This window comes from Acipenser ruthenus, chromosome 4 (genome assembly GCF_902713425.1).
Source record: "Acipenser ruthenus chromosome 4, fAciRut3.2 maternal haplotype, whole genome shotgun sequence".
NCBI classification, from domain to species: domain Eukaryota; kingdom Metazoa; phylum Chordata; class Actinopteri; order Acipenseriformes; family Acipenseridae; genus Acipenser; species Acipenser ruthenus.
This window is the reverse complement of record NC_081192.1, coordinates 800,829-822,681: the sequence shown is the minus strand read 5'-3', so window position 1 is coordinate 822,681 and position 21,853 is coordinate 800,829. Positions and strand designations below refer to the sequence as shown.

Here is a 21,853-nt window from a genome sequence, read left to right as displayed (position 1 = left end):
TAAATGTGTATTAATTAATATTAATTATCCTTAAATATTACAATATCCTATATTAGTTTTGTATGGGATATTACAGGATCCCTAAAGAGACAGACATTAGAATGTACCTCACAAGTAATGTATTATTATTATTATTATTATTATTATTATTATTATTATTATTATTATTATTATTATTATAAAATTGCATTATACTTAGTAAAGTATAAGAATTCCTTGTCTAGTTATTAATGTCTCTGTTTTCCTGCTATTTTTGGTGGGAGATGCCTCTTACAAAAGTATTTCTAAAAAATATTACAAAATAACAAAAATATTACAAAATATAGAAAAACAAAAGTAATTTGACTATATTTTATGCTCTTTGACATACGACTGAAACTAAGCATTGACATGTGTTGTATCTATTGTACAGGCTACAAACTGATGGACAAAATGATGATCAAGTGCCAGCATACAAAAAAAGAAAGAGGCAGCAAAAAGAGATTCTGGTGATGCTCGGGACAATTAGGGAACAGCAATGGCAGCATTCTTTAATTCTGAATCAGATTGTAAACCACTTGTTTCAAAATCGAATACATTTGAGTCACCTGAATTTGAGCTCCCAATCGCAGACATTGCTTCCCTTTTAGAGCTGAAGAACAGCTTGGTAATTCACCCTTTTTAATTTCAAAACGCAATAAAATGCTGTTTCTGTGTGACTTTGTTATGAATGTTATTATTGTTTAAAATATGACTCTTATAAAAATGATAATAATGACTTACAAAACAAATCAGACTTTGCAGATTTGGGACTGGTGTCTGTTTTCCAATACATTTGTGATAATTAAAGCATTCTGTTTTTTTAGATTTCTCATCTGGGCATGTTGGGAGGTGTACAAATAAAAGAAACGGTGTGGAGAGTGCTAGCTAAGGCATTAAAAAAAAAACCTAGCAAAACAAATGAACTGGACAGCTGTCAATGGCAAACGGTCCTTCAAAGGTATTTAAAAATAAGTGGTTTTTGGTAAGTCCATTTTAATTTATATATATATTTCAATATATTTACGAAATACAGAGACACAGTTATCCCTGCCAAGTTAGAAGAAACACTGAAGTAATGATGATGTGACATGACTTAACCTTTGGCCAAATTTTAAGTATTGTCTCAGTTGTACTAAATGTTGAAAGTGAGAATAACAGCTGGTACACAATGGATAGCGTTGGGTTAGTTGTTCATAAAACGTCACAGAACCCTAAGATGGGAATCTTTTCTTATAATTTAATTAGCATGAGTTTTTAATACATGGATATTAGCATTTGTAAAATAAAGACAGTAAATGCGAGTTAATATTTAAATTGAGTGATTAACTTAATGTAATGAACAGTAATAACATTTTTGCATGTGTTTTTAGTTTTTATTTAGGGTTCAACAATCAAATGCAGTCCTCCAGAGCAGGGGTCCCCACTCCTGGCCACAAGGCTTTCAGATTTTCATTTAATCTGATCACTAAACTATGTGTAATTGCCCAGACTACATAACTGACCTTCAGAAATGTACTCAAAAACGTTCTAATTAGTCCAGCACAGAGCGTCCACACTGTAATAGCTTTTCAATTCTGAGGTACTAGTAATTTAAAGAGAGCTGAAAAACCTGCTGGAATGCAGCCGTCCAGGATCAGGATTGAGGACCTGCTCTAGAGGAACATATCACTAGCTATGTATTATACACATGAATTTCATTTTTAAATTCTGTTTTTTGGACAATTTTGCAGGTGCTGTCAGATGAAACTCTTTAACATCAAAATCATCAGAAGGAGAAATTGAAGCTATTATTAAAAGATGTTTCCAACTGGCAGCAGACCGAGAGGGAGGGCATAGAGGTTGGACTAAACAAATCTAGAGAAGTGGGGGTGGGGGGCATGTCAGGTTGCGTGTGTATTTTTATTTATTTATTTATACAGGGAGGGGTTTCTCACAGGCTAAGGGGGAACACGAACCTGGGACCTCCCGCTCTGAAGTACAGCACTGATACCGCCGTACAGCGATATCGGCACTATGCTTTAGAGCTGGAGGTCCCGGGTTCCTGTACCACCTCCGCCTGTGACGGAACTGGAAGCTATCGAAGTTTTCTATTTCAATAACTTTTTTTTTTTTTTGCTATGTAATGAATAAATATGTATTAAACGTGTTTTCTTTTTTTAAAAAATGTGGTATGTGTATAAATAACATTTTATAGGTAAACATTTTATTGATACAATGCAGTCTAAGCAGTGTGAATCAAATGTTTAAGCATAAAGTTGAAAGTTTGTAGAGTTTCAAAACAAATACTTTTTTTTTTTTTAAAGCTCCAATTGTAAATTGAGATACGTTTCACCCAAACCCTTGGTCACCATGCCCTAGCCTATTTGTATTTGGCAAGTATTTACATTTATTGCTTGTAGAAGTAGTCTTAATCATACAAAACATACCGTAAAACTTAAATTAAACGCCATTTACAATATTTGCCAGCAGAACCGGCGCATATTAGAGACTGCACGTTTATATTAGATATAGCTTCACATGTTTCATGCGGGCTTCAGGTCACTGAGAAGCTGCTAACACACAACCTTGTAGCAACATCATAACTTAATTAAACATTCCAGCAACTTTGTTAACATGTTGTGTGTCAATCGGGCCAGATCTGCGTCGCAGGAATCATGCCGGCGGGTCTGGCCCGGTTCCCTCGGCCCGATTAAGGGCCGTTCAACAAGTATGACCGGGCCGATTCCGGCAGCTGTCATCGCGCCAGAATCACAGCCTTAATCGGGCCAGTACTGGGCCGGAATAAGTGTGCTATCTGGGTGTAAGGTACTGCATGCAGGCAATAAAAACGCCCATTATAAATACCATATGGCAGATACTGAAATTGAAGAAGGGAACTATGAAAAAGACCTAGGAGTTTATGTTGACTCAGAAATGTCTTCATCTAGACAATGTGGGAATGCTATTAAAAAGGCCAACAAGATGCTGGGATATATTGTGAAAAGTGTTGAATTTAAATCAAGGGAAGTAATGTTAAAACATGCAATGCATTATCATCTGGAATATTTTGTTCAGTTCTGGTCACCTCGCGACCCGAATTATCCCGGGTTTAAAAGGCATGTCGTATTGCAGACAGGCTAAAAGAACGGAATCTATTCAGTTTTGAACAAAGAAGACTACGCGGTGATCTGATTCAAGCATTCAAAATCCTAAAAGGTATTGATAATGTCGACCCAAGGGAATTTTTTGACCTAGAAAAAGAGATTATGGGATCAATAAGCTACTAACAACCAAACGAGCAAGATGGGCCAAATGGCCTCCTCTCGTTTGTAAACTTTCATTTATGTTCTTATGTTCTTAAATACTGCACCATGAAATACTGCACCATGAAATACTGCACCCTGTACCATGAAATACTGCACCATGAAATACTGCACCATGAAATACTGCACCCTGTACCATGAAATACTGCACCATGAAATACTGCACTGTGTACCATGAAATACTGCACCATGAAATACTGCACCCTGTACCATGAAATACTGCACCATGAAATACTGCACCCTGTACCATGAAATACTGCACCATGAAATACTGCACCCTGTACCATGAAATACTGCACCATGAAATACTGCACCCTGTACCATGAAATACTGCACCATGAAATACTGCACTGTGTACCATGAAATACTGCACCATGAAATACTGCACCATGAAATACTGCACCCTGTACCATGAAATACTGCACCATGAAATACTGCACCCTGTACCATGAAATACTGCACCACAATAACAAATTAATTACAACAAGACTAGGGGTTGGTATTGTATTGCCCATGTTTCCTCACTCAGTCCCCTTACATACTAAATACCCTGGTATCTGTGAATAAATCACCATCTCCTCTACAAATATGCTAAATATTTTAATGAACAGTCTCTCACTCAAGTGCTGTGGTCCCCCAATACGATCCACTTACTGCCAATGCGGAGTGTCTGGGCGTGACATTTTCTCCTCATTTTACCCTCAAAAGCAGGTTTCTGACCGAGGACTGGAAGGACAACACTGCCTGGAATACCCTACACGTCTCGGCAGTCACCACTCAGGAAAATCATGTTTTGGGTAAAACAGAGAACAAATGCTACATTTAGATTATTATTATAATTATTTAGCAGATTAGCCTTTATCCAAGGCGACTTACAGAGACTAGGGTGTGTGAACTATGCATCAGCTGCAGAGTCACTTACAACAACGTCTCACCCGAAAGACGGAGCACAAGGAGGTTAAGTGATTTGCTCAGGGTCACACAATGAGTCAGTGAGTGAGCCGGGGACCTCTTGGTTACAAACCCTTTTCTTTAACCACCGGACCACACAGCCTCCTATGTGTGTTGTTTGTCATGTTACAATGAAAATAGCTGTTTTTAAATTCAACTAAACACAAATACACATCCCATTCTTTTCTGGAAAAATAGGATCTTTGCTGCCCTCTAGTGATACAGGACCTAGTACTGCAATGCAGGAGAGCTTTCACCCCCAAGGGCTCAGGGTGCCTACCATGCAGTTTTTATGACACCAAGATCACTATCATTGTATTCCCTCTATAGCCTTAATAGTACTGTATTTAAAAACTGGAAAACGATTTGGTTTACACAACAGTCATGTATTTAAATGTGATACATTGGCGAGACAGTACATTATATGTACAGACAACTCTGACTGACCTTGTTGTGAGTCATTTTCTGGACCCCCCCCTCCACCCCACCCCACCCCACCGCACCCCACCCCACCCCAAAAGAAACATGCCGATGCGCGTGCACGTCCGCCGCCACGGGCGCGCGCGCTTGAGTGAAGCAGGAAGGAGGAGCTGCATCTGCACAGAGAGGACACACAGCTGGTTGTGCTAACTTGAGTGGTTTGTCGGCAGCGCTCATTTTCAACTTTTAAAGAGGTTTTGTCGCGGCCACTTGTGATAAGCAGCCTGGTTACCAAACTGAGTTTTGATGAAACCCCACCAAGAACGAAGCAGCATACTTTCTTTCTGTATGGATCTGAGGTGAAGCCAACGATATAAAAACTCAGGTTAGTAAACAGGAATGTAATGTCGTGACATTAGATGTTATGGTTGAATTAAACATGTTGAGAACTATTTAAACAAAGCAAGTGATGTGGAAACGTGCTACTTTATAAGTTACTTTACTTGTCTACTGGTATTTGAATACCAAGTAAATGCATAACTAAATAAAAAGGATACTGTCTGTCTGGTGTGCATGGAAAATACACGGATTACACAATACGTGTGTAGTGTAATTTATTCAATGGAAGGAAACCTGAGAGAACGTTTTCACAGTCAACCGGTTAGGGTTATAGATCTACTACTCCTACTATTACTTACTGCATTGTATTCTTAGCAGACGCCCTTATCCAGGACGATTTACAGTTGTTACAAAATATCACATTATCACACCACAGAAGATCACATTATAAAATGTCACATCACAGAATATCACATTGTAAAGTATCACATCACAGATTATCACATTGTAAAGTATCACACCACAGAATATCACATTGTAAAGTATCACACCACAGAATATCACATTGTAAAGTATCACACCACAGAAGATCACATTGTAAAGTATCACACCACAGAAGATCACATTGTAAAGTATCACATCACAGAAGATCACATTGTAAAGTATCACATCACAGAATATCACATTGTAAAGTGTCACACCACAGAATATCACATTGTAAAGTGTCACATCACAGAATATCACATTGTAAAGTGTCACATCACAGAATATCACATTGTAAAGTATCACACCACAGAAGATCACATTGTAAAGTATCACACCACAGAAGATCACATTACAAATAAGAGCAGTAGCAAGGTACAGTAAAATCAGTAGCAAAAGATAGAGAATGCAATTAATAATTCCATGTAAGAGCGAGTTCGACTAAGAGCAGTTAACTTACATTAAAAATATTTGCTTATACCAGTAAAGTCCAGTATAAGCATGTAGTAAGTACGATGAATTGATGAGAATGATTTCAAATAAGAGCAATTACAAAAGACATGAATATGGATACATTTAAGAGTAATGTCAAATACAAGATACAGGAAATAGTTATAATTAAGAGCAGTAGTAGAGTATGGCAAGGTATGGAGCAGTTCAGTGCAACTACAAGCTGATGCAAGTACTGGTACAATTAGGTGCCAAATAGTCCAGTATAGTCGAGAGTTGTGAGGTTTACAAGTGCTGTATGAACAGGTGTGTCTTGAGGAGATGCTGGAAGGTGGTCAGGGACTGAGCAGTCCTGATATCCGTGGGTAGGTCATTCTACCACTGAAGAGCAAGGATTGAGAAGGAGTGGGTTCTGGATGCAGGGGAGCGGATGTTGGGTACAGCTAATCTGCCGGAGGTGGAGGAGCGGAGGGGGCAAGGGGGGGTAGGGAGAAATGATAGTCTGGAGATAGGAGGGAGAAGAAAGATCAGGAGTTTTGAATTGGATGTGAGTGGTGATAGGGAGCCAGTGCAGAGAGCAGAGCAGCGGTGTAGCATGGGAGAAATGAGGAAGGGAAAAGACAAGGCGAGCAGCAGAGTTTTGGATGAGCTGGAGCAAACGGATGGCAAAGGCAGAGAGGCCAGCCAGGAGGGAGTTGCAGTAGTCAAGGCGGGACAATACCAGGGTCTGGACTGGGAGCTGTGTGGAGTAGTCGGTGAGGAAGGGACAAATTCTGAGTGTTGCTGAGGAAGAAGCGACAGGAGCATGCCAGAGTAGACATGTGCTGAGAGCAGGAGAGGGAGGGGTCGAGGATAACACTGAGGTTCTTGGAGGATGAGGAGAGAGAGAGGGTGGTGGATTCAAAAGGAATAGAGAGAGAGAGAGATCAGCGGTGGGGGAGGAAGAAGGGGGAAGAAAAGGAGGTCTGACTTGGAGAGGTTGAGTTTGATGTGATGCGAGTGCATCCAGGAGGAGATGGGGTTGAGTTTGAGATGATGTGAGTGCATGCAGGAGGAGATGGCCGAGAGGCAGGTCGAGATACGGGATGAAACGTCTGGGTCAGAGGGGGGAAAGGAAAGGAAGATCTGGGCGTCATAAGCATAGAGATGATACGAGAAGCCATGGGAGGAGATGTGGGGACCCAGGGAGTGGGTGTAGAGAAAAAACAGGCCACGAATGTGTTTTGAGATGTGCTGTCATAATAATAGTAAAACAAGCAAGCAAACACAAATGTGAGGTAAATATTGAAGTATTTTCCTGTAGCACAGACACCACAGTACTACTGTACCTGCAATACCTAACAACAGGTGAATTCAACACGCAGGTGTTATATGATCTCTTTCATAAGTAGCCAGAGGGCATATAGGTGTAGGCGAGCCGAAACTTCGTAGAGCAATTTTACAGTAAGACTAGATTTTCAACATGTGTAGATGCTGCTGTTTGTGTCAGATAATGAGTGCAGAGATACTGGAATACATTCATGATTCTACTACCCTGAGCTGAATTACTGGATTCCTAAAGCAGCATTCATAACAAATGCCCACGGCATTGCATGTGGTGTTAGCAAGGTGTCTAGATCTGTACTGAAACATTAAATAGAATGGTATTCGAACAGTTGGATTAATTTGCCATTCTGTGACTCATGAAAAAATAAAATGCACCAGTACATTATTGTTGCAAATTTCCTTTTTTCTGTCTCTTTCCATCTCCAAGCTGCAGCCAAACCACAGTTTGGTCACTTGTTAACTTTTTCAAATATATATTTTTTCCTTCCTTCAATTTCTTTACACTGTACAGGTTTATGGAGGAAGCTCCCATTGACAAAACAAAAAACTGAATGCATACTGTTGTACTAAAGACTGTAACCTGAAAAACACAATTGGAAATCTAAGGGAAAAATACTAGGAAATGAAAGACCTTCAGTTAATACGCTGTCATCATTTCTATAAACGGTTATTCACAATGAAAGAAGCCAGAAGGGAGGAGTATATTATTGCTCCAAGTAGTTTATTGCTAGTTTCAGTTCCCCATTTACAAAGACATTTTCCCATTTACAAAGACTTTATTATAAAGCAGGAGTGTTTTTTAAAGGCGTTGATATGGATGAGCGTCAGTTATCAGGGATTAAAGAAATATCTTCAAAAACAACAAAAATAATGAACATTTATATAGCAGCTTTCACACACACACACACACACACACACACTTATTATTTATTTCTTAGCTGACATAATGAACAATTAAACCATTCAATTTAAAACAGTAAAATACAAAATTTGATAAAACAAAAATGAAAAAAAATATTACAAAATGTGGTTTTAATTGTAAAATTAGAAAAAAACAAGATGAAAAGCTAGTTTGTGGGAATAGAACAATTAAGAGTCTAAAACAAAAATGTAATAAAATTGGAATAAAAAAGTGCCTTTAACCAAACCGAGTCAGACACAGCTGTCTCTGCTCATCCTTTCCATGTCTTCACACCCTGGGCACACCCGAACTGTCTTTCGCTGCTGTAACACAGAGACATCCACTCTCATAAACATTGTGACATTAGCTGTGCTGCCATCACCGGGTTCAGCCTGGCTGCATTCCCAGAAACTTCCCAGAAACTTCAGGGGAATCTCCACACATCCAGACCATACAAGTCACGTTCAAAAGAACATTGCATGGGTTTTACCGCATAGGAACTCGCCAAAAAATCAAAAGAAAAAATGACACTGAAAACCAAGTTTAATCTAGAATTTTTTTATCCCTCACATTACACTTTAAGTTTAGCCAAACATTTAGATGTTTGATGTTTTGGCAGTGCAGATTAAGTTATGCAATTACTTTCACAATTGTCAAAGCTTTAAGCAAGTTCCATGCTGGCCAATATGTTAAATAATTAAGCCCTTTTTACACTGGCACTCCTACCCGGGTCCCGTGTATGTGAAACCACATACCGGGGTTGTACCCGGGTTGACCCGGGTCCCAGCGACCCACTTTAGGATGTGAGTCGACATGCTTTGGTCCGGGTTGAGCGAGACAAAATGCATGCTGGCCGTTCGTAAGCCGACGAAATAACAAACAGCTATACCTGCGTGAAGGTTTCACTTCCGCAAGGAACATTTCTGTTTATTCGGTATAGCCATATTTTCTGTTTGAGCCAGATTGCAGCAGGGATGAAGAAACATTTGCTTTAATCAACATTTGGGCCGACAGTTCAATCCAGAGAATCTTGGATGGAAGCGTCTGTAACAAGCTGCTTCCGGTGCATTGATATGTGTATTGTGTACTTGCGACTGTCACCCAGGTCAACCCGGCTTTATCAAAAGCAGTGTGAAATCGTGTAGCCGACCCGGGTAGAGCATGCCAGTGTGAAAGGGGCTTTAGATTATGTAAAACATTACTAGAGACCCTAGAGAGGTTTGAACAACAACAATTACAAATAATTACAGATTTTAAGAGAGTAGTTTAAAACAACAATTTCAGGTTTTATTTAAACATCAGGTACTCCATATTTTATCAAAGAAATGACTAAACAAGCAACTTTGTTGATAGTATAGGCTATACTTTTCAGAATCGCCAAACAGTATCCTTTCACAAGATTGTATATAGCAATCATTTTACATTAAGCAGGTTTCTACTTTTTTACCTTGGACAACCTAATGCATAGTAGAGTTGCTTATGTTCACACTATCGAAATCTCTGCACTTCATTAGTGATGTATATATTCATGACCAGGTTTTGAGTACAGGAATTAAGAATGGCAGGAAAGGATTGCGTCTGTGTCTTCACTCCGATACCACAGTTCTCAAATAGGAGGTAAGTGAGCCGGGCTGATCGCATCAGGAGGCAATAGAGAAAGTTTTCTTCTGTATCTTGGTCACATTTTAGGTAAACATGACACCTACATACAGTAGGACAATCTTATAGCAAAATAGAAGATGTTATTATTTAAATGCATGTTCCTTTTTAAAAGTTATATAAACAAAAATATATATGTATATAATGCCTTCAAGGTAAATACAGTGTGTGTTACTGGCTACATAAGAACGTAAAAAAGGTTACAAATGAGAGGAGGCCATTCGGCCCATCTTGCTCGTTTGGTTGTTAGTAGCTTATTGATCCCAGAATCTCATCAAGCAGCTTCTTGAAGGATCCAAGGGTGTCAGCTTCAACAACATTACTTGGGAGCTGGTTCCAGACTCCCACAATTCTCTGTGTAAAAAAGTGCCTCCTATCTTCTGTTCTGAATGCCCCTTTTTGACCCCTGGTCCTTGTTTCTTTTTTCAGGTTGAACAAGTCCCTTGGGTCGACATTGTCAGTAACTTTTAGAATTTTGAATGCTTGAATCAGATCGCCGTGTAGTCTTCTTTGTTCAAGACTGAATAGATTAAATTCTTTTAGCATGTCTGCATACGACATGCCTTTTAAACCCAGAATAATTCTGGTTGCTCTTCTTTGGACTCTTCCTAGAGCAGCAATATTCTTTTTGTTAGCGAGGTGACCAGAACTGAACACAATATTCTAGATGATGTCTTACTAATGCATTGTAAAGTTTTAACATTACTTCCCTTGATTTAAATTCAACACTTTTCATTATATATCCAAGCATCTTGTTGGCCTTTTTTATAGCTTCCCCACATTGTCTAGATCAGTGGTTTTCAATCCTGGTCCTTGGGGACCTCTGCCCTGCTGGTTTTTGTTCCATCCAAGATCTAATTCCTTAATTTAACCCTTAATTGAACTAATAATTAGCTTAATTTGACTTTTTAAATAGTGTAGGTTCTAAAAAGTTGGAGAATTTAAGTTCCTTATACAATTTTATACCTAAATTGAAATCTCCATCTGTTTAAAATAATTAAAAAGCTCAGATTAGGCAAATTATTAGTTCAATTAAGGATTCAATTATGTAATTCAGCACTTGGTTGGAACAAAAACCAGTAGGGCAGTGGTCCCCCAGGAACAGGATTGAGAACCACTAGTCTAGATGAAAACGTTTCTGAGTCAACATAAATTCCTAGATCTTTTTCATAGATTCCTTCTTCAAGTTCAGTATCTCCCATATGGTATTTATAATGCACATTTTTATTGCCTGTGTGCAATACCTTACAGTTTTCTGTGTCTGTGCGGCTGCCCAGTTCTGAATGCTGTCTATATCATTTTGAATGACCTTTGCTGCTGCAACGGTGTTTGCCACTCCTCCTAATTATTTAACATATGGTTGATTGTTTATTTATTTTAAATTCCAGATGTGCATTTGTCAAGACCCCGGTTCCATAAATTAGAGATGGAAAAAGATGTTCCACTACTGAAAAGAAATGTGAAGTTAGAGAGAGGATTATGACAAGATTGTATTTGGTGTCTGCAGCCATGAAATCTGGAATCCAGTGAAGGAGGTCCTGCTGATCTGTACTGATGGCAGATATTCTCCCCACCAGTTTACTGGAAGCCTGTGTGGTAATTGGAGCTTCAAATGAAAAGCTGAAGGAAGTTCTCCAGGTAAATATATACAGTCGAACTTCATTATAACAAACCCCCCTTAGACCTGGGGAAATGTTCGTTATATCGGGTTGTTCACTATAATAGGGTTTGGGAATTTGCTTTATCAGAATGATGAAGAAACACCCGAATTGAATTGAATTGAATTGAACATCTTTATACAGTATACAGCAGTTCTTTCAAGGCAACTTCACAATAATCAACATTTAAACACTATATTTAAAAGAAAACAGTAAAGAAATGAAAAAAGTACACTTACATGCTGAATACAGTAATTGCGTGCCCTTTCTCTTGAAAAATGTATCCAGCGTAGATTGCTTTATATTTTCGTGCTTTTCTCAATGCACGCTGTTTCACTCTATTTATCTCCTCACGCCTGTTGCCATGGTTGCAATTTGTGTGAAGATGGCAATGGTTGCATACGTCACACATGATTCGCACTACAACAGGTTATCTATGAATCAGCCTTATCTTCAAATTAGCCTACCAAGGTATTTGTTTTCACTGAGAGAATAACACATCCACACTGGAGAAAGTTCAGTGCCAGTTACTGCTGAGATCGTTTTATCCGGGTAGATTTTGTAAAAGTGATTGATTGTTCTAATAGGGCTAATTTGCATTGAAAAAACGGTTCTTGCTGCTTGGATCGTTATAAAAAGGGGGTCGTTATAAGAAGGGTTCGTTGTAGTGAAGTTAGACTGTATATTCAACAAGTCACAAAGAACCTGGAGAAGGGAATGAATTACAGTAGTGCTTTGCTGAGCGATTCATTAAATAATTGATTCCGAATACAAGTAAGTGCCAGAGAAGTGAAACGGAAGTGCTGCAGTGCCACTTCCTGCCTGCTGGTTACTTGCGTGTGCAAAACCAGTGCAGTGTGAAGTACTGCAATACAATTCCTCTGTTAATGATACATATATTCAACGGACTGAATTTCATTCATCGCTGTATGGAGCAAATTATATCCATTTTAGGCACCCCAAACAAAAAACAAAACGCATCATTATATGTTTTTTTTACTATACAAGAAATACTGTGTTTTTTGTTTTGGCCAAATGTACAGTATAGGCTACTTACCTGTAGGTGTAGTTGTGTAGAAAAATGCACAAAGTCTGTTGTTAATTGTCTCAACATAGTAGTTTTTATTCAGTAGAAATCTTCATAGCAGTACAATACCATTGCATTCGATGGATTGGGTAACCCTATCCTGCAGTACAGAGAATTACAGAGGAGTCCCCTTTTCATTTGATATTTGTAGCCACTCTCACACATCCTACATCCCAGTGGTTACATACGTAAAATCTGATAACATGGGATGTACCCAACAGAATGTTCAAGAATACTCTTCTATGCAAGTAGAAAAACACACCCCAAGCACCTCCGGCCCCAAGCAAACGAAACCAATTTCACCTGAGTGGAGTTTTACCCAACATGCATCCCAAGTTCACCTGAGTGGAATTCTACCCAACATGCATTCCAATTTCACCTGAGTGGAATTCTACCCAACATGCATTCCAATTTCACCTGAGTGGAGTTCTACCCAACATGCATCCCAAGTTCACCTGAGTGGAGTTCTACCCAACATGCATTCCAATTTCACCTGAGTGGAATTCTACCCAACATGCATTCCAATTTCACCTGAGTGGAGTTTTACCCAACATGCATCCCAATTTCACCTGAGTGGAGTTTTACCCAACATGCATCCCAATTTCACCTACATTCTCCCCTTTTGCTGTTCCTTATATAGAACTTAGCACAACCCTCACATTTCCTGCAACAGAACTCGTTCCATATAGGGAGTTGTTTTTTTCGCAAGCTTCATCTTATTGCAAGCTTTTTCTTATGTGTGCAAGGCCATCCTTCTCTATATAAACACGCTGTGCCTGCGTGTCTGGATCAGGGTCAACACCACATTTAGAGACACCAGCTAACCACATTTTGTGTCCGCATTTTTACCTTAGTAATACAGCTTCCTATCAGCAATATTCATTGTGTAGTTGACCTGTGTACAGAACACATGACTAGGTGGCTGGCATTGCACATTTTCAGCAGTAAATGAGTATACATAGAATTAATACAGTAAGTATTATTTCCAATAAATATTCTATCATTATATCCATGGTTTACTGGCTCAATTGAATGAAGGCACTCAATTCACATCCACATATGATTTTAATCTATCATCCAGACACATAATTATAGTTAGCCCCACATTACATCCCTCTAAGCTTTCAACTTCTACTTTTTGTGTCCTATTATGTATTATCATGCCGTGTCCTCTGTGAGCTTCATATAGTATGGAATGTTTCAGAACCTTGAAGTAGCCCCCACACCTCACCCTGAAGCCTGTCTGCAAACTGACATGTAGACACTTAAACTATTGGTGAGTGAAACAGCTACCACTTTTGACCTACATACCTATAGGCTAGAATCAGAATAAAGGAATTCCCTTGTTGTTCTGCCAGTGTGTTGCTGTATCCTACTGAGCCTGTGGGATTTGTATAACTTTTTGCCCCTCCCCCTCCCTTTTTGTGACTCTCCAGGTACATCAGCATGGAAGGAGTGATGACTTCACACTCCTAGACCCAGAAGTTTTGCAAGTTCACGTCCCTCCCTTTGTGACCAAAGAGGATCTGCTGTCAGGATCCCAGACTCTCAGTAACTTCAACAGGACCCAGAGGCGACGCTCCTTCATCAAGAAGAAGAGAGAAAAGCCTGTTGCAGCTTTGGAGAGGAACAACGGGAACAATGACCCTGTCACAGAAGACATCAGCGTCCCAAAAGACATTGACCTGATTGGATTACCTCAGCTTTGCTTTCCTGGTAAAGTCTTTTTTTAAATGATTAAACAGTATGCCAAAAAGAACACTGTGGTATGGGCAGGCATGGGTTTCTTATGGGATCCTGTTAAGGACCAGAGAGGCTTGGTTGTCTAGCATAGAAGGAAGCTCTATGATGCTGTTCAACAATGCCATGCCTGATGATGTTAAATCTGCAATCTCTTAGCAAGATTTAAGTCAGTTTCTTGCTTTTCTAAAATCTTGTTGTTGATTATAGTTCTTGATCATTACTTTTGTCGCTATTCAAAGATGTTTTTGTTGTAACCCTACACATCTTTTTTTTATTTTTATTTTTTAATTTATTTTTCACCCCAACCACATTTTTTTCATGCCCTCTAGAGTAGTGGTTTTCACCCTGTGGTAGGCGTACCAGTGCTGGTACGCGACAGGCTTGCAACTGGTACACACCGGCAACTGTTCTTCATGACGATATGATTCCTCAACCAGAATACTCCCTCAATCACACCATCGGAATGGATCAATCTGTGTGCATCGCTGAATCACAGAGAAATGACAAATTATGATGCAGGGCTCCAGACTGCGACTAAAATGGTTCCAGATCCGACAACAAACTTGCTGCCTCTCCCAAAAGCATGTGTTAATATTTATGAATGCAACATGACATTGGTCTGTATATAAAAAAACCAAACAACGCATATCACATGTTTTAATAAAGTGCGAGAATGACGATAGCAATTTGATCGAATACAAATGCTTAGTGCAAGAGGTTTTACCTCTTGGTGCTTTAGTGCAAGAGGTTAACACCAGCAGAATACGGGAAGCCCAGTTTCTTGCAACAGTTGTGATGGTGACCAAATGTGGGCGAGTACTGTTGTTTACAAGTGTAGCTTAAAATGAACAGTTGCATTTAAGAAATGTAGAACAAGAACAGCAAAAAACTAAAATAAAAAATGCACTTAAGGTTTGTGTGTTGCACACGTGCCATTACAAAATGCCCTGGAAACTAATAAAGAAAAAAAATAATAAAGGGCTATAATGCAGCAGAAAGCTAAACAATTAAACAAACAAGGAAGTGAAAAGGTTACCGAACCAAGCTGGAAAAAAAGTTATCTTTGTCAACTCCAGTAAACCAGCGTTATCTTTCGGCAGTCAAATTTAGGCACGCAAATGCCTTAATAAAGTTTTGAGTCAACACAAACATATTTTCGCCTGTTGCATCTTGCATTCCAGATATAGAGATTCCCAGTTAGATGATGAGCTGATAATATCTCTCAAGCCAAAGAAGCAGGCACAGTAATTTAAGAGCACCATTACCATTATGTAAAACAGTATGTAGCATGAGTTTTGTACTAAAGCAGGGTCAGCCGTTGCAGGGAAAACAAAGTTTATTTCTCAAACTGACCATTTTAAGAAAAGTGAAAGCAGAACACACAGAAATACCTGGGACTGTAATTAGGAAGTGTACTGCTGAGAAAAGAAAAACAAAAAAAATGAGGGGAATTAAAAATGAAATGAACTTCAGCTTCCTTGATTGTAGTAAAAAAAAAAAAAAAAACGCCATTCATTAAATGTAGCTCTCAGATTGTGCTGATGAAAATATCTCAAATATAAGACATGTGCTTGCTGTGGTGTAATTAATATCGTAAATATATTAGAATGCACTCACTGCAATTGAAACTTGTTTTTACTGAAAAATGAACGGTAACATGTAATCATAAGAGCTGTGTGTGTTACATGCTGTCAGATCAGGACTTCACTAACACTGAGCATGGGAGCTGCAGCATGCTATTTCCATATCACAACTGTAAACAATTAAAGGTGCGGTGACCAATTCCAGACACAACACTTGCAGAATATTAAAAATATAAACATGCAGAGTTCATTGCAGTCATCAGCTGCATAAATTAACCATTCAGCAGAATGAGGCAACAAACAAATGGGTACAGACACAACAAAGCTGGTTGTAATGTGGTAGGTCTTGGTTTTACAACAGCAGTTTAAGATTGCACATAGTTACTGGTACACCTGGAAACACTGGTACTTGAGATGAAAAGGTTGAACGCTGCTCGAGAGTATGTGTCTGCATTCAAAAGTTTTCATCGGTTTTTAAAAATAAAGTTGCATTGGAGCAAACAAATGTTTTTTTAAGGGTGACCTTGCCAAGTGTTGTGACTGGTGTCTACAGATGTTACAAGCTTTATATCAGTTGAACAGAGAGAGGGTGTCGTTCAGGTAGCTGTATGCTTGTACTGGTATTCTGCACATATCAGTTTTAAGAAATACAACAAAGCATCTCCTGAAATTATTATCAGATAGATTAGCAGGATCTGATCATGCTAGGGTAAAGTATACTGAAATCATCTTAATGGAGTCTTACGTTTGTTTTCTGTTCCAATGCATTACGGTGACGTCTAGTATAGGAAACATGGACAAAACTATGGCAGTATAGCCAATATAGTCCTTTTAATATAGATACAAACCAGGGTATCCGTACAGAGCTGTGACACTGCTGGAATGTTAAGTAAACACAGACATTAAAAGGCAGGTTAAATACACACATAGTTCAATTAGGTTTGTGTCTCTTTGTGTCTATTTTGAATGTGCTAATGATGGCTTCCCCGTTTCTGTCAACAGGGGGCCTGCAGGTAGTGAATGAATCTAAAGCAGACCATTTCCATTTCCTGGTTTTCACAGATGTCTTTGGGAACAGGACATACGGTGTTGTGGTTCAGTACTACAAGCCAGTGCAGGTACTGCTGCTTTTACATGTTTACCGTTACCTGCATAACCTGAACATACTGCACACTATACACATTAGCCACGTCTTCTTTGGATTATGTTTATTTTCCATGCAAAAACAAAGCAACTTTTTTTGTGTTTAACCATTTATCAGAATGACTCCATAACATAAACTTTTATTGTAACTTTAAAAGAAACACTGAATATGGGCGGAACTTAGGTGATGTAGCACAAACTTCATAATGTGCTCAGTTTAGTTTCCAGTAGTAGTCTACATTTATCTAAAATTGCTTTAACTGTATGTTACACATTTCAAAACCAAAACAAACCTGATCAAAACTGGTCAAATCCCAAATGAATCCTTTTCAGGCTATTTCTCAATAAACATACAGTAAGATGATTAATGTAGCATAAAAAGGATTTTGGAGCATATTCCCCAATGTGGGGAAGCTATAAAAAAGGCCAACAAAATGCTCGGATATATTGTGAAAAGTGATGAATTTAAATCAAGGGAAGTAATGTTAAAACTTTACAATGCATTAGTAAGACCTCGCCTAGAATATTGTGCTCAGTTCTGGTCACCTCGTTACAAAAACGATATTGCTGCTCTAGAAAGAGTGCAAAGAAGAGCGAACACAATTATCCTGGGTTTAAAAGGCATATCGTATGCAGACGGGCTCAAAGAATTTAATCTATTCAGTCTTGAACAAAGAAGACTACGCGGTGATCTGATTCAAGCATTCAAAATTCTAAAAGGTATTGACAATGTCGACCCAAGGGACTTTTTCGACCTGAAAAAAGAAACAAGGACCAGGGGTCACAAATATAGATAAAGGGGCATTCAGAACAGAAAATAGGAGGCACTTTTTTACACAGAGAATTGTGAGGGTCTGGAACCAACTCCCCAGTAATGTTGTTGAAGCTGACACCCTGGGATCCTTCAAGAAGCTGCTTGATGAGATTCTGGAATCAATAAGCTACTAACAACCAAACGAGCAAGATGGACCGAATGGCCTCCTCTCGTTTGTAAACTTTCTTATGTTCTTATGTTGCTACAACTGTTTACATAAGGTGTGTGCCTTTTTTTTTTTTTTACATTTTGACCACTTTTTTAAACTTTTAAATTGCATCCCCTGCCTCAAGATGGCTTCCCATGTACACCTGCATGGACCTCTCAGTACTATATTTCCCATCATCCTCCTCACTGGTAAAAAATGAAAACAATACCCACACCTTACGTAAACAGTTCTAGCAACACATGGGAACATGTAACACAATAAAATAAAAAGGTGTGTACCCTTTAATATATTAATATTAATATAATATAACACCTTTTCTATGTTTGTCTAAAGGGGAGTGTTTATGACTACCAAGGATGTTTGATTCAAATATTTGGGGGACACTGCATAAGTTGCCTAGCAGAATACTCTACACCACTTTTTACGATGAGTAGTAAATAAACAAAATGCACTCCTTTCAGTTCCCCGAAGATGGAAGTCGCTACCAGAATGTGCATGTACACTGGAATTTAGCCAAAGCTCCAAGACTCTACGCTGCTGTTGGCATATGTGTCATATCTAAATATGCTTACTACAATGCCCTGAAGGACTGTCTTTCATGGTAAGCTGTGCAGTATGTTATAATGAGAACAGCATAAAGATATGAGTTCAAGTTCTTGTTTATTTCATCATGATTGTTCGTGAGTTTATTCATCTTCTTGAATATGTTTGATTTGGGAATTGCAAGTTTGTTTATGGACTTCAGAGAGACAGATGTGTGGTTTATCCTAAACATCATGCCATGTTGGGCCTCTGTTCACAAAGCACCAACTCATTTTAAAGAGAGACAGCATGTTTTGAATTAAATGTAGTTTGTTGTTCATTAGAATGTTCCAGATTGTAGTGCCACATGTCGAAGAACTGACCAAGCCCAACCCTGTTTAGCCTATGCGCTACAAAAGAGATTAAAAACCAGAGTATATGTGACATATGCTGGCAATATCTGGTTCACTTCATTTTTATCTTGCAGTGACTTCAAACACTCGGGTATACATTCTAAGATAAAATTATGGTATAAGAGATGTTTCAGCTGATGCTTTTGCCATTGTATTGTCTAGAGCAGGGGTGGGCAATTCCGGTCCTGGAGGGCCGGTGTCCCTCCTGGCTTTTGCTCCAACGTTGCCCTAAATTACTTAATTGCACCAATTATTATCAATTATTGGTCTAATTAAGTAATTTAGAGCTCAGTTGGAACAAAAGCCAGGAGGGACACCGGCCCTCCAGGACCGGAATTGCCCACCCCTGGTCTAGAGTAATGCTGTCACTGGTTGGGGGGTGGTAACATGTACACATTAGGCATCCAAAATGTGTTATCTTGCCACTGTTTTGTGTGTCGCTTTATACCCATGTTACAATACCATTACTGCTGTATGTTGCCTTGATTATGGTGGTTAATTTAAAGATCTGGCTCCAGAACAGTTTATTGATGTATTTTTTAAATGTATTTTCTGTTTTCATTTTGCATATCTTCCTCAGTCATTCATGTGTGTGTTTTTGGCAGTTTGCTCCTTCAGCTCAAGTCCTGCAGAGGCACTGACTTTGAAGACAGAGTGAAAGAATTTGCTGCGAACGTGGCTTTGGTACCAAGCCCACCTCCTGGGCAGTTGCATTTGGTAAGAATATGTAACCGCATTCACGTGGAATGAAGATTATTGTTTTTATAAATGCAATATCGAATGAAGTTGGTCAACAAAGGATGCCTATTTAGAGAGCACATTTGAGAAAAATATACAGGGTACTGTGTCTTTAAACATTTATGCTGGTAGTTAAGCAAAGTTAATTTAATATTTTAGCAGAGTTGGGGTCAATTCAGAATTTAATTGAAATTCACAAATCAATTCTGATTTAAACTGTGATCAAGTGGGTAATTAGAATTTGAAAGAAAAAAATGAAAGCTATAGAATTGGAACTGAATTGAATTTGACATATTAATTATCAGTTCTATTTGAAATCCAATCTTTAAATAAAATTTCTTTTGCACAAAACCTTTGCCTTAAATTGTGGAATAGCATTCATAGTATAGTCTGGCTTAGTGTTTGGCAAGTGAGGCATCACGGACCAAAAAATGAGCTACCATGTTACCAATGACAGACTGATTTGAACCAATCAAAGTGCTTTACTGTGGAGAGCAAAGCACTTTGACTAGTTCAACTAGTTCTGTCAATCATTGCTAGCACATGGTAGCTAAACCTATTGATTAATTGAGCCTGGCTCAATGGTCAACACACCTGTATGTAAATCACACAATCACAGTAACGGGTGACATGAATGATGAGCTGATTTCAGCTTAGCACGCCAACTGCTTCATCCAGAGGAACTATGTAGGTGAGTCTGTTAGTATCTATTAAGAGTCTATTGTGATGTGAATGCTCACACCTGTTCTTTAATTAATTTGAACAAACTCACCTGTCGTGTAGCTCTATTTAAGAGCCAGCCTTACACTCATTGGTTGTTGAGTATGTTTTTGGAAAGACAAGGAGAGTGACTAGGAGTGTTGGGATTTGGAGACAAGTTTGGTGAGTTGGAGAGTTTTGAATGATTACTTGGATTTGGATTTGGACCTTGACTGGAACGGAGAACCCTGATTGATTGATTGATTGGCCCTGGACTGGAAGAGGAACTGAGAAATGGAATACACCCTATTTTGCTTGCTTTTTAACCACAAACTTTGCCTGACAAATTACACATTGCTGTCGATCTCAAGTGCCTTTATGCCAAAAAAGTATTCAGTCTTTGAACATTTGTGAATGTAATGCAAATGGGAAATATCGTGCTATATGCACATACTGTGGAACTTCTGTCTCTGGCTCAAGAAAAGCTACTTCTCACTTCATAAGGCACCTCAAAGTAAGTACAGTTAAAATTTAAAATCTTTGTCTTGCATGGATAGATAATTTCATCAATCAATTCAGTGAGTATGTTGTTTAATTAGATAATCCTCTAATGCTAGTAGAGTATATTGTGTGCAAATGTTGTCTGTGTGGTTATAATATTGATAAAGTAATTTTAAGTTGTATGTTAATGTTTTAGATAAAACACCCTGAAGTCTTTGGGGTGTTGTCTCATCAGTTTGGCCAGACCTCAGGCCCCAAGAAGTGGAAAGCCACAGACCCTCGCCAGGAGAAGCTTACCAGCAAAATCGTTAGCTTCATTGCTGAAGACCTCATACCCCTGTCTGTGGTAGACAACACAGCGTTTCACCATGCCCAGCAGGAAACTTGTCAGCCAGAAGCTACTTCCTCAACACGCTTCCAGTGTCCAAGATAAACTGAGGAATCAAATGCAGCAAGCACAGACATTTACCTCACCACAGATCTGTGGTCTAGCAGAGATATGAGGTCATTTATTGGATTCATGAGCCACTTCATTGTTGACCACTCACTAAAGACCACCATGTTGGCTTGTTGCCGATTTTAGGGGTGCACATACTTCAGAGAACATTTACAGACAGTATGAGGAAACTGTGACAGGCATAGTGACTGACAATGCTGCCAACATGGTGAAGGCATTCACTATATTCCCACCATTAGATGTCTAAGACAGTGATGAGGATGTTGGCATTGAAGTGGGGAATGTGAGCGACAAGCTGGATTATTTGCCGCCTGTGCATAGCCCTTGTTTTGCTCCCACTCTTCAGCTGGTTATTTGTGATGCCCTTGAGCAGGCTGGTCCTTTTAAGACCAGTGATGGCAAAGGTGTCGAGAATAGTTGCTCACTGCCATCAATCCTACAAGGCCACAGAGATACTAGAGGGACACTGCAAAC

The 21,853-nt window shown here is 38.9% G+C and overlaps 1 protein-coding gene across 10 annotated transcripts in view; it reads left to right on the top strand.

The window, feature by feature from the left end:
- Window positions 1-4,859: 4,859 nt before the first annotated feature.
- LOC117400180 (DENN domain-containing protein 3-like) overlaps window positions 4,860-21,853 on the top strand; it is a 61,305-nt gene continuing 44,311 nt past the window's right edge. For 6 of the 10 annotated variants that reach the window (XR_009326500.1, XR_009326503.1, XM_059021232.1 and 3 more), the window contains exons 1-6: window positions 4,860-5,079; window positions 11,360-11,490; window positions 14,034-14,313; window positions 16,926-17,041; window positions 18,511-18,650; window positions 19,590-19,701. Coding sequence is in view for 7 of the 10 variants with exons in the window: in XM_059021232.1 (XP_058877215.1) it covers window positions 11,407-11,490; window positions 14,034-14,313; window positions 16,926-17,041; window positions 18,511-18,650; window positions 19,590-19,701 (732 nt within the window). In the remaining 3 variants the exon portion in view is untranslated. Of the gene's footprint in view, window positions 5,080-11,240; window positions 11,491-14,033; window positions 14,314-16,925; window positions 17,042-18,510; window positions 18,651-19,589; window positions 19,702-20,632; window positions 20,936-21,853 lie in introns of those variants that run through there. The other 4 variants (XM_059021229.1, XM_059021240.1, XM_059021228.1 and 1 more) reach the window with 4 other exon arrangements.